Source organism: Porites lutea, chromosome 3, assembly GCF_958299795.1.
Source record: "Porites lutea chromosome 3, jaPorLute2.1, whole genome shotgun sequence".
NCBI lineage: Eukaryota > Metazoa > Cnidaria > Anthozoa > Scleractinia > Poritidae > Porites > Porites lutea.
In genome coordinates, this window is record NC_133203.1 from 24,212,502 (window position 1) to 24,226,025 (window position 13,524).

At 40.4% G+C, this 13,524-nt stretch overlaps 1 protein-coding gene across 1 annotated transcript; it reads left to right on the forward strand.

Annotated features, from left to right (window-relative positions):
• Positions 1–415: 415 nt before the first annotated feature.
• LOC140930744 (solute carrier family 23 member 2-like) lies at positions 416–11,408 on the forward strand. The gene is made up of 11 exons (XM_073380452.1): positions 416–508; positions 1,485–1,642; positions 2,970–3,082; positions 4,031–4,098; positions 4,611–4,767; positions 5,777–5,801; positions 5,952–6,072; positions 7,020–7,176; positions 7,963–8,216; positions 8,861–9,140; positions 10,578–11,408. Exons 2-11 carry the CDS (start codon positions 1,497–1,499, stop codon positions 10,904–10,906), a joined length of 1,650 nt encoding a protein of 549 aa, XP_073236553.1. The 5' UTR covers positions 416–508; positions 1,485–1,496; the 3' UTR covers positions 10,907–11,408.
• The last annotated feature ends 2,116 nt before the right edge of the window (positions 11,409–13,524 follow it).

Genomic DNA, 13,524 nt, shown 5'->3' on the forward strand with positions numbered 1-13,524 from the left:
GGGTTCCAGGGTCCTCGCGGCACATCCCCACCCAGAAATTCCCAAAGTACCCCCCCCCCCCAGGGGGTAATTTTCAAAATGGTCGTCCAGATAAAGGATTTGTGTGGGAATTCAGACAATAGATTCGAGAAATAAATAATCGCAGTTATTTTCAATGAAACACGCTTTAACTTATTTACTTGGTGTGTTCCTGCTTCCTGTGTGGTTATTTTGCCCATCGGTTGCGATTTAAGCGATTTCCTTTATCCCGAGTTTACACTAGAGGAAATAGCTTAAATCGCAACGGATCGGGAAAAAACCCACACAGGAAGCAGGAACACACCCAGTAAATAAGTACTGTCATTTGTTGTGGCTAAGAAAATCGATTTCAAACTCTTCGATTTGACTGCTATAATTTTTCTCTGTTCCACAGGAGGAAACAAATGCAAGGCGTAAAAACGCCTTGGGACTTTCTTATGTCATTGATGAATGCCCACCATGGTATCTCAGTATTGTCCTGGGATTTCAGGTAACCTCGCCGGTACATAAGCATCTAAAACCAATCGAGACACGACACATCACCACGTCATGGCCATATCTTACGCATGCGCACAGCTATACGACCATCCCTTCTCGTTCCCAAACCCCTTGTTGCCTTTAGCTGGTAAGGAGCCGTTCCTTATCTGGTGGAGCGGGCAAGAGACCGTTGATGCTGATCAGAAGGATCGCAACATCTGGGATCGAGATAAGAGATGTGTCGTATCTCCGTCCGTCTCCTGAATCTCGCCGCCTTGACAACGGCGTGCATGAGTCCACACCGAGTTAAAATTACAAAAACATACAGAAGTTTTATTTATCTATTTTGCAACGGTTTTTCTTCGAGTTTATCGCTTTCATTCGCAGGAAATCGAAATTTGTATAGGTAATAGCATGATTTGTAGTGATTTTTGGCATTTATACCACGAGTGATATTTCGAAATTGTTATACGAAATTTCACGAGCCGTTAGGGATCATTAGGCGAGTGAAATTTGAGACAAGTTTAAAATATCACGAGTGGTACTTATGCCAAATACCACGTACAAATCATGATTAGTTGGTAATACTACTACCTGCAAAAGGTTTGTAATATTCACATGTAGGTATTTCAAATTAAGCTGAAATACCACTGCTCTAAGCCAATCAAATTGCAGAAAATTTCTCATGAAGTAGTTTAATACGTGTAATTGTAACGTTCAACTGCACTTGTGAGTCTTTATAGAATGCCTCGTGAATGTTATGGTGTGCCGCCGTTCGCCGCAACACGTAGTGTTATTAAAGACAAAAGAAAATTAACTTGCTAGCAAGCCCTCCATTTGGAAGAGTCTCGAGAAATCACGCGAGAGCAGCACGCGAAACGAGATGCTTCGCCACTCGCACGCGCGTTCTTTCCCGGATCGCTTCGTTCGCTATCAACGGAGAGCTGGCTCGCATGCTTATATTAAATTGTTCTTTTTATTTTTTTTAGCATTACTTAACCATGTTTGGTTCAACGCTGGCCATTCCTCTTGTATTAGCAAAGCCAATGTGTTACGATCAGAATCCTCTGGCCACCAGTGAGATAATCAGTACTATATTCTTTGTTTCTGGCCTCTGTACTCTTTTGCAAACAATCTTCGGAAACAGGTAGGAGGTATCATAGAACAGCTTGTCGATGTTTTCTTTGTTGTTGTTGTTGTTTTTGATTGCGTTATTTTAGTGTCGATTTCCGCCGTTCTCTCAGGCTCGGTCGTGCTCCTACACGAGAAAAGAGAGGGGAGGAGCGAGACTGAGCTCATTTTTCGAGAATTAAAGTAACAATGTGACAAATGTATAAGAAATAAATCGCTTCCATCCACAGTTTGCCATTATCGTCATTAAGCTGAAAAATTCCTCATTTAGGGCCTGTTTACATGGAGGTGAGAGGCCCTAGATAGGTGAAGTAATATTGGCGGGTCACCCCACCTATCATGTAAACGTGATCAAATTAAAATGAGAGATTATATGAACAGGCGGGTTACCTCAAATACCTGGGGTCCTCCACCTTCATGTAAACAGGCCCTTAATATTGTCTAGAATAAAGAAAATTCACCGTGATTTGTTGCACTTGCAAATTTTATCACTTGTTTGACCCTGAGAAAACACATGACATAGCTTTTATCCCATCAGTCATTAAGCGCATGCAAAGATGGCAAGTATCGTGAATAAGGCTAATGAATGTACATCGCTTAGTAGCTCCTCTTATCCTAAAAAAATATGAAAGTTGTTATGTAAGTACAAGAACACAAAGGTCTCTTGTAGCCTGCGAGCAAGCTCTCCCGGGGCGCTCTGGCGGCAAGGCGGGAAAAGGAAGGAAAGCTTACAACTACGTCTCTGGAATTTGAATATCTGCATCGAAAAAGTCGATGCGAAATGCCGATTGGCGGAGATGACATTAGTAATGACGTCATTACCCTTGCCACGTGTTTTTCAATGTTTGTTCACATTCGCGCTGGTTTCTGCCTTCGCGCTGATTGGCGGAAATCTGAAAGCTCAGTCGACGGGGAGCCACAGGGGGATTGGAGGTGGAATTCAAATTCCAGGAACGTAGTTGCAAGCTCTCCTTCATTTTCCCCTCCCCCCGCCAGAGCCCCCCGGAGAGCTTGCTCCCAGGCTAGTTCTCTTGGTAAGCGAGACACTTTTGAGGCTTAAAAGTCCTTCATCTCTAGGTCATCGTTTTTGCTGATTTGCATCTCTCAATTGCCCCCAACCTCTTAGCGGGGGGAAAAATTCTAAGACTATACAACTCGTGTGAGACCTTAAGTTCACTTACAATTTGAGAAACCATAAGGTTTTTATCACTTGCCGTTTCTAACTGCAAGTAGAGGGAAAGGCTCCTTGATTTTAAATAAACCGAAATCGCCATTCATTAAGTCAATTTTTTTTTGAATTTCATTATTACAATCTTATGTTCAAACTCTCTTGCCTCACTCAGGCTTCCCATCGTGCAAGGCGGCACCTTCTCGTTCCTTACTCCAACCATTGCTATTCTCAGTCTTCCTAAATGGCAATGCCCATCATCCTCTGCACCGACAATGGCACCAACAGGTAACATACGCATATACTGATCCAAGATTTGTTATTACGAAATGTGAACAAAGGATAGAAATGCTTCTAAAGCGCAAACTACCTGATCTGAAGCAAGCAAGGGTCTTTATTTTATTTTAGCAGCTTTTATGAACACAGACCTGCCCAGAGGGAATGGGCAAGAAGGGAACTCATGTCCCATTCGAGGTGCCATCCCTACTCAATCCCACAACAGGGTTGACCACACCACCGGGGTCTACGTCCCCTACTCTTTTCGAACAGTGGTGTGGGTTCTTTTATGTCCCACGAGAACAGATTATTGAAAGTGCTGTGAGACGGGACCTACGGTCTCTCGTCCTTATCTCGAGGAGAGAGAAAAATGACCCGACGGACTTCCTATCACGCATGCTCTGTCGTTTCTTTAACAACCAGTTGCGTGTAAGTCACGTGCGTCAGAACGTACAAAACCTCTGTTCGCAATAAAAATGTGAGCCTAGAAATTTCCTCTGTATAGTCTTTACAGGGGCATACAAGATTCCGATTAACGTTGATGTTGTCAGAATATAATCGTGAGGCAAAGTGTTGCTTATGACGGAAATTTACAGTTAAGATGATGACGATGCTAGCGCTTGGGACGACGGTGATCAACCATATTATTTATAGAGATTTGGAGTCTCGTTTACGGCAAACGGCAGACGGCAAACGTGAATTTGTGCCTTATGACCAAGTTAAGGTTTCCCCTTATTTGTCAAAAAACACGTAAGTAGTTCGACGTCGTTTTCAGCCATTAGAATTGTTATAGACTGTTTTTGTCTGCTCATTTTCTATTTTGAGAAATTCTCAAATTGAGTCTGACGTTTGCCGTAAACGCTACTCTAAATCTCTCTAATTACGGCATTTTTGTGGCGATGACAGAGACCAAAACGCTGAAGTTGATGTTATTATTATTATTATTGTTATATTTTTCAGATGCAAACGTGTCCACTAACCTGCCAACAACTGTCTTCACTGATGCATGGAAACCACGAATGAGAGAGGTAATTGCATCTTGTAATGTTCATTTTACAACTGAATTGGTTACTGAACGGCACATCCGGGGATATATAACAGAACCGTCCAATGAGGCCTTTGCATTTGCAGTTGATCAGTCACGTGGTACGAAACCTCTATGCTGGGAGGCAAGACTAACACACTGAAACAAAGGAGTACCATTTAACCTGCCGTTATCTTCTTTTTTTACACGGAAATAAATAGAGGATATTACAAGGCTGCGCGGAGATACGAAATTTCTTTTCTCTTGTTGAAGAACTATTTCACTCGTTCGCGCCTATTTATCATATAAACACCAATGAAATACCAAACCATTTCACTGTAGTAGATTTTGGCTGTGAAAGGCGCGATTTAATATGTAGCCATAACAGCGTGGACCTTTTCACGTGTGAAGATAACATGCTATTTTCCCGTGTGAAGATATCATGTTTTCGCCCGAAAGTTCACCTGGTATTTTATTAGTGTTCACAAAATAATAAAAAAATACTTTGTTTTTTAGATTCAAGGAGCCATCATGGTTGCGGCCATGTTCCAAATTCTAATCGGCTTTACTGGACTGGTTGGATTTCTGCTCCGTTTTGTTGGACCACTAACTATAGCTCCCACCATCACATTGGTGGGTCTTGCACTCTTCCAGGCCTCAGCAGACTTCTCAGGTATAAAAACAATCTGACGTCTGTCGTAACTTCTTTCCTTAGTAGCAATACCGTATTTAATCGATTAAACGACGCGGCGTTTATTATACTTTTAGCGTTTCTGATGCGGGGTTTATAAATCACTGATGACAATTTCGATAAATCTTCTGCATAAATATTGTTATGTTGTTTTATGCTGAGATCGTAATTCGTAATCGTAATATAATCGACCGAGATTTTTTTCTTACAATCCCGGAATAAACGCCGCATTCTTCTGAATGGGTAGGGAGTTTATACGAGGGCAGCGTTTTGGTAATTTTACTCCCATCTGCTGCGGCTAATCCACCAAATACGGTACAATCCAGTGCAGGGGGCGGAGGTTGGGGTTAACCTGCGCGCGCGGCTCGCTTTGCTCGCCCAAATAGGAGAGCTTGCTCGTAGGGTAGGGTGGGGTGGGGTGGGGTACTCTTTGCACATTTGGGTTGATGTCGTCAGGCTGTGTGACATGCTTCCTGAAATCAGACGAAAAAACATGTAATCTTCCTTAACCTATTTCAGACCTGAATAACTTTTCTCAAAAAGTATAGCCAACTCCAGACAGTGAAGTTCCAAAGAGCACAAAATCTTACCTAATTTTCGACACAAAGGGCTAAATCTTTACCCATTTTTTAGCTTGTGTCAGGGCCTTAGAGAGTAGGGACGTCGAGAAAACAAGCCAAGCCAACATACGACGCGCGTAATCTGGGAAATAGTGGTAGCTTGCTCACGATCTCTATACATCTTTGTACATTTTTGTTTTGGAGCCTGGAACAGGCTATCCAATTTCAGACCAAATTAGGGAAGAACATTACTTTTTGTTGCGGCACATACATGGGCTTAACCTTGCGAAATGTCTTAAACCGGCATATAATAGAGCCCTTTTATAGAATTCAATTAACCTAATGGAATTCATTATTGACTTCTATTGCCCCTGGTGTAAATAGATACTCGACAATTTCGTACTAAGAAGCGCAGTTGTTTTCTTTAACAGGAATACACTGGGGAATTTCCGCGACGTAAGTGCTAAAACCACTTCTCCCTTTTTTAAATCTCATTTGTGGCTTACTTTCTCTGTGTTTAAGAATTTAATAACTTTCATTCTGCTTTTCATTCTGCTCTTAAAAGTCGATTACCCTATATTTACAATGTATTTTTATTTCTTTTAGGACCATTGTACTTGTTGCAGTTTTCTCGCAGTATCTGAAGAACATCGAAATTCCTTTCCCTGGCTACTCAAGGGAAAAAGGAATGCATATTACCAGATTTCCTTTGTTTAGGATGTTCCCGGTAAGTAGCAACAATGAATTACAAACCCTTTTACTCACAATCGAGACCAGCCTACGCAGAGACAACGTCTGCAGTGCCGTAGCCAGACCAAACGGCCAACCGAGGCAGGCGGGAGTTGCTAGGGGGGTTCGGGGGCATGCCCCCCCCCCCCCCGAGAAATTTTGAACTTTAGTCTCTCGGAAATGCGATTTGCAGCGTTTTCTGGGCCTTTCGGTAACTTTTTTTCGAGTTAATTTAAGTGGAATTTAAAAAGCAATAATCAGAAACAAGCTACATAATCTGGGTGACCGTTAACCTCGCCAATGGTTTTGATCAGTATTTGTTCAAAAAAAATTTGAGTTAACGTACGTAGCCCCTTGAGATCGATGATATGGTAATTTTTTCATAGTATATTGACTGAATTGCTGAATTCTTTGTAATATCATGATGCGGTAAAAATATCCGATGATCGCTTATGTAAAATAAAAATGATCGGCGAAATTCGTCAAAATTTTACCGAGGCGAGTGCCTCGGTTGGCCTCATACTAGCTACGGCGCTGGTCTGAGTAGGAGGCTACTTCTGTTGACCAGCAACAAAGTCAAAAGCACAGAGTGGAAGAAAATGAGTTCTAGAGACTAGCGAGATTGACAGAGACTTGACAGTTTGCATTTAGCTATTTCCGTACATAACTGAGCAAATTTCACTGCTTTGTTTAAAAATCCATACCTCCCTTGGAGATTAATTTTCTATTACGGACGGGGGTGTGTGGATATTTTCTGGAACAACACATCGTCAAATTCAGTGAAAGCCTGGGGACGAGGTTACACAATTTTTCGAAAGAACTCTAAGAAGAATCTCTTTTTTTTTTCCCCTTTATATCGATGTCCCCTAACCAGAACCTTTCACAGAAAAAGTTCATATAACAAAGTCTGTAACGACCGTTTATGGCGTTCTATATTTTCTGTAGATTTTGCTTGGAATTGTATTTTCTTGGATTATCAGTGCCATTATAACCGCAGCTGGTGGATTTACAGATGATCCAAAAAATCCGCAATACCTTGCAAGAACAGATGCAAGAATATATGTTTTGGAAGAGGCAAAATGGTTCAGATTTCCTTATCCAGGTTAGAAAATTAGCTTATTTGCTCAAAGCGTGACAATTACAGCGTTCTTTTAGTGGCAAATATGAGAGGTGCCTTTTTTGATACAAGGCCAGCCGGGCAGTGGCGAGCGGTAAAGACCAAGAAAAAAATGGAACATAGTTGTCCCATCTACTGACTTACATGTAACGTAATTTTTTTAAAAAATAGACATATTCTGTATCTTCAAAAAGCTGAAACGTGTCTTCGAATTAATTGAATTCCAAAATTAACGGTCCAGCTGTCGCCTGTTGCTACGGATTATAAGAATAAAAATGAACTGAAATTTGAGCAAATTGGGCCAATTTTTTCAAGTTTCAGTTACAATGATATACCTGCGAAAATCACCCCCAAACACTGAGTAATAATGGTTAGTGCTTCTTAATATATATAATTTGACTGATATCTTCTTCGTATTTATATAAGAGCGTAAATATATATGGGTAAAGCCATTTAGTAATGACTTTGGTCAGAAGTGACGTAAAAGAGCAATAGCCTCGTGAGGTGGTCCTTTTTAGTTCTTTATTGAAAGCAAAGTCCTGAAAGCGTGAGTTCAAAAGATGATTTTATGGCTGCTATTCCACTCCCTTGAATATCTTTCTATTTTATGGCTATGCGGTAACTAAAGAAAGGGTAAACAAACTAAACAAGAAGGACGATAGGATAAGTTGAAATATTTCATAAAATTATGAATGAATTTGTCTGATTTTTTTGTGTGTTATTTGGACGTACGTTATAAGATTCTAGCGTATTTTTCACTTGTTGTCATAGGTCAATGGGGAACTCCCACAATAAGTGTCGCAAGCGTCTTTGGAATGCTGGCAGGAGTACTAGCTTCCATGATAGAGTCAGTTGGTGACTATTACGCATGCGCACGACTTTCTGGCGCTCCTCCGCCTCCAAGACACGCTATAAATAGAGGCATTGGTATGGAGGGTATTGGATGCCTGTTGGCGGGGGCCTGGGGTAGCGGAAATGGAACCACGTCTTACAGTGAAAACATAGGAGCGATTGGTATCACGAAGGTATGTATAGGTTCATGTCTCTTTTCCCTTTCTTGTTTTACGAAACGAACGTCTTTATACAGCTTTTTCACTCACGTAGCCAGCGTCCACGTAAATTTATTAAAACAAAAGAAAAAATTTACATAAGAAAAGAGCTCTACTCCAACAGTGTTTGTTTGGAACACCAACATGGGCGCCATGATTTCATGTGAAAACGCTCTATGCCTGATGTAGCAAGGTTAAGAATTCGGCTGAACTTTTGTGGCCTTAATGGTGGAAAACCTGTGGATTATTAGGGAAGTGAACATTTTTAGAGCCCTTTACGCCATTCAGTCGAAGCTTTATGTATCAGCCCCTACAATCTCTCACGTTTAGCCCGAGGTCAAAAAGACAGTTCCACTTATATTGTAAACGTAATTTAACACTTAAGAAGGTAATATAAATACGAAATTAAAACAAAAAGAGTACAAATATGAAGAGATTTAGAGTCAGGAGAGTTTTGAAGATTTTCAATAAAATAACAGTTTGTGTTTAGCATGTCCAAACCTTCTCGCTGACATGTTGTCTTAAACACTCCTTCTTGTGTATTTTACTAATGTTTATGATAAACATCTTAAACACTCCCCCATTTCGTAACTAAACAGTTCCTTTATTTTCTCTCACAGGTTGGTAGTCGCCGCGTGGTGCAGTATGGGGCCGTGATAATGATTTTTCTAAGCATTCTGGGAAAGTTTGGCGCACTCTTTGCGACGATCCCAAACCCCATAGTGGGCGGGGTTTTCATGGTAATGTTTGGAATGATCACGGCTGTCGGTATATCAAATCTACAGTTTGTAGACTTGAATTCTTCAAGAAATCTCTTTATCCTGGGATTTTCAGTGGTTTTTGGTATGGCACTACCCTATTGGCTGTCTAAACCAGAGAATAAGGGCATAATCAACACAGGTAATTGGTCGAAGATTTCCTTGTCTTTCATGCAGCTGGGTTGATACATTTCGCTGCTCCCCGCGTGTTGCGTAACGACCCAAATAATAGTAAAATGTTAATGCTTTGTTTTTGGTGGAAATATACTTACCGTTCCTAACCTGCGTGACAGGGGCCGGTAGTGTTTTGGTAAGTTTTTTTTTTCTATCGCGCGAGGGGAACACGAGAAGGCGGGAAAAGGACGAGGAGAAGGCCTGCGTTATTTACCGTTTACCTGGAAAAACCGGAAATTCCCGTTGGAAAATCAAGTGGCTCGGGTCATTCCGTTTGGCAATCTTCATAAAATTTGAGCTGTGATTTGAGACAATGTAATTTTCTACTGTTTTTAGTCTGTCCAGCTGATTTGGATATAATCTGAAGCGGTTCGTTCACCCACCACGTCAAATTTTATGGGTTTTATGTTTAAGCGAAAAAATGTCCTCCCTTTTTTGTGTAAATGTTATGCACGTGCGCGTCCTCGATATTTCTCCTTTCGCCCTTAAAATCCGGCGCCTGCTACGCGAACTACAATTTTTCATCGTCTATAATTATACTTATTGCCCATAGAAATGACGTTAAAATGATCAAAGAGTTTTGATCATTTTGACGTCTTTTCTATAGTCGATTTACAGGTTAAGGCACTCAGCGAGTGAATTATCGGGATTTACCTGCACGAGTTCACTAACAATGAACGAGAAATTTCAATACATGCGGTATTGAAAATTTCGAGTTCATTGTTAGTGAACGAGTACAGGTAAATCCCGATAATTTACGAGCAATGAGTGCGTTAACATTTTTATTATTCAAATTGAACACACTGCACAAAGCTGGCAAAACTGTTGACAACACGCAAAAACATCTCAACTAGCTTGAATGAAAAATTTGAAATTTGCAATCTTACCTTTCAAAACAGATATTCCCAAAGCAGCTGCTTTCTTGGTCTTTTTAAGAATTGTATCATCAATAAGAGAATAAATGTCTGCATCTGACAAGGTCAGGGTGGTTGTTTCGTCACAACCTAGTATCACGTGGTACAAATCAGCCAATCAGAAAATCGGAATTCGTACAGCGTATGCAAGTTGAATAATAAAAGAGTATAAACCATGGAAATTGCTGTCGATTTGTTAAATGGGTAAAAATATTCGCTTTGCGTCCTGAACACCATCAAAATCCTCAATTTCTACCCCTAAGCGAGGTGACCATATCTTTTTATATATATATTGTAGTTAATTTTTACTTTTCTATTGATTTTGGGTATGATAATGTATGCTAATGAATTTTAACTGAGATAAGAAATTAACTTATATATATTGTCTCCCCATGAGTCTCCCCAGACTGGCGCGCGAATATAACAATCCGGGGCTTCTGTTTTCCTCTGTTTAATTAAATAATGAACCGTTTCTGGCTTTCTCACTACAGGTGAACCAGAGGTGGACCAAATCATTACCGTTCTTCTACGAACTAACATGTTAATTGGTGGAATAACAGGTCTGATTCTAGATAACACGATCCCTGGGTCGCTTGAAGAGCGAGGCATGACGGTATGGAGACATGATACAGAGGCTGATCAGGAGGATCTTAATGTTTATGATCTGCCTTTTGGTTTAAGAAAGTTGAGCACTTACAAATGCGCCAAGTACATTCCCTTTCTTCCTTATTACCCTGAAGAAAGCAACGGCGCTGGTACAGTAGAACTGAAAAACGTTGTACCAGCAGAGCCAGAGAGTGACAAAAATAATGCAGTGTGAAATAGATTTAACAACAGAATACTTTGATTATACGACTTTTATTTGTAAATTAGTATAAGTATTTCCTTAGGGAGTACATACTACACTAGCAAAATCGTCATTTTAAAGATTTTTGTGTAATCCTGCCTGATAGATTGCCCATCGAGAAAGAACATCGGCGTTCGTGCTTTTACTGGAATTCAGCGCGAAAGATAATGCTAAACCTAGTATTTGAGATTTAGGGGCACCCAGCTTTAGTTCTTGTAGTATGTTATTGACTTTGAAGAGCCATTACTGGCAATCACCGCAAAAGCTTTGCTTAACCTGCAAAGACAATGTCAGCAACAATGCCATTTTTTCCACCCCAACCTTAAAAGAGACCTCTGTAAAGCATTTGAAAAGGACGTTTCACAAACCGCAGTAAAATTAAGAAAACTGACATTATTATACAGTGCTGCAATTGTCTAAAAGACAGGTACTTTTTATTATGTATAAAAGAAATAAAAATCTGACAAATTCGCAACTGCTGGTTAACTTATTGAACTACAGTTTTGTGTTGCTGGTTATGAAAACCATCACTTGCATAGGGTGAAATATAAATTATTCATGAACAGACTAGTGAAAAACAACACTGCTATGAAAAAGCGGACTAGAAAAGAGGCTGTGGCCTAAATGCACGGGCCAAAGTAAAAAAAAACCGCAGATTTGTGTTGGCAGCTCTAATACCCGTAGTTTCTACGGAAGAGATTCAGCGAAACGTTATTTTCGTCGAAGTTAAAAGAAAAAATTACTCGTCCATATTTTCGGTTTACTTTGCTCGTTAGCCATAGGCCTAGCATTTTCTTGCTCTTTTTTACACGTGCTACTAATTTGCTGTGTGTTCGATTTGTGTCTGCCATTTTAGTCCGATCCAAAACCGCTAGGCGGGCGTCTAGCAAATAAAACTGAATGAGTAATTTGGCAGGAATTTTCACTTGAATGGGGAATCACTAGTGGATAAATTTTGAGTCATCACCTGAATTGTTTTGGCCACCAAAATTGGTCCCCTACTGATAATGTTTGCTTTTTTAAAGCACTAGAAACGATATCCATTTCCCCTGCCTTATCATGGACGGTGCCTGCACGACAAATAATTGACAAGAAAAACACTTGTACTTTGGTTATGTTTTCCAATGGGCGAAGTTTGATTACATAAACCCAGAAAAGAAGTCCGGGACTAAGTAGTTTAATACTTATGGATACTTAAAGCCTCATAAAAGCAAAGAATTTATTAGTTTGTTGTTGTACATGGACGGCTTCGTGCATTTAAGTTATCATTGTAAGTATTGAAATCAAATTTTAGTTTTAATGACTACCTTAACCTCTTCGTTTATATCAAGTTTCTAAAACCTCTTTTTTAAATTCTCTGTTTGTTTCTCGGTTTTGTTTTCTTCGTAATCGTCTTTCAGTGTCTATAGGTTTTTTTTTTTGTGGTAAAAACCGTAACGCGTGAAGTTTAAACTTTGTCCCGCCCGCTACTATAGGCAAGTTTCGTATTCCCGGGCGGCCTAGGGCGAGTGCTTGCTTTCGCGCGAAAGCGAGGCTAATGCGGGTAACTTCTTGGCAAGAAGACAAACAAACATGAGAAAACTGCAGCTGAGTTACCGAAAAATGAGGAAAATCCTAAAGGTTTAATGTTTCGATGGGCTCCAAACTTACTTACAGGCTTAAAAAATCATTGTACGTTACGTACAGCAAAAAGAAGATCAGCTGTTCGTCACAGAGAAAAACAACGAGCGAAACCAGAAATTGTCCGGAAGAGTGGGTTGGCGAGAACGGCTTGGAAACTAAAATTTCGAGGACGTTTTTGGACTTTTTACATTTAGGGCATGAATTTTTCGTCATTTCAGGCCTTGGAACCTAAAAATGAGCCTAGCTAGCTGTAAAAAGGGGCAATACGGAGGCAATACGTCCTAGCCGGCATGATCACATGCTGTTTACGGAAAATTCCCTCATCCATGTCAGGAAATTCTGTATTTTAAAGCCTCCCTTGGGCATGACTCAGCAATTGAGGACATTTCTGCTACGTTTTCAATGTTGGTTAGCATGCAAGGATTTTTCCCATGCCTATCGTCAATGATTTGCTCACTGGTAATAGAGGGGGTGGCCCCAGAGTGGTTTTGCATTGAAATTGGCATGCAACAGAATTTCGCATGCCCTGTAAGCATACTTTGAGGTTCTGTGACCTTCTCACTTAGGCCGCGAGAAGCCTAGGTTCTAGTAATAAGTAATTCATACCCAGCAAAATCTCCGGCATGCCGGGCATGCCAAATTTTCTGACGTGCCCGGCATGCTAAATTCTCTGGAATGCCGGGCGTGCCATAATCTGGGTCATGCCGGGCATGCCAAAATCGGTCTCTGGCATGCTCTCGACGCAAAGGTTATAATTCCTTGAATCTACAGATATTTTAAGCCTGGCTAAAAAAAAAAAAACTAAACAGATCACAATTCTTATCTTTTGATGTACGGTTACACGATGACGTCATTGCTATTCCTTTCATTTTCATAGATTTGGTTGTCCCAGCGAAGTTTAAATAACAAAAGCTCTAATTTTCACAAGAAAGTAAAACCCTGAGGGATTCTGCCGTAGTAATAAAACA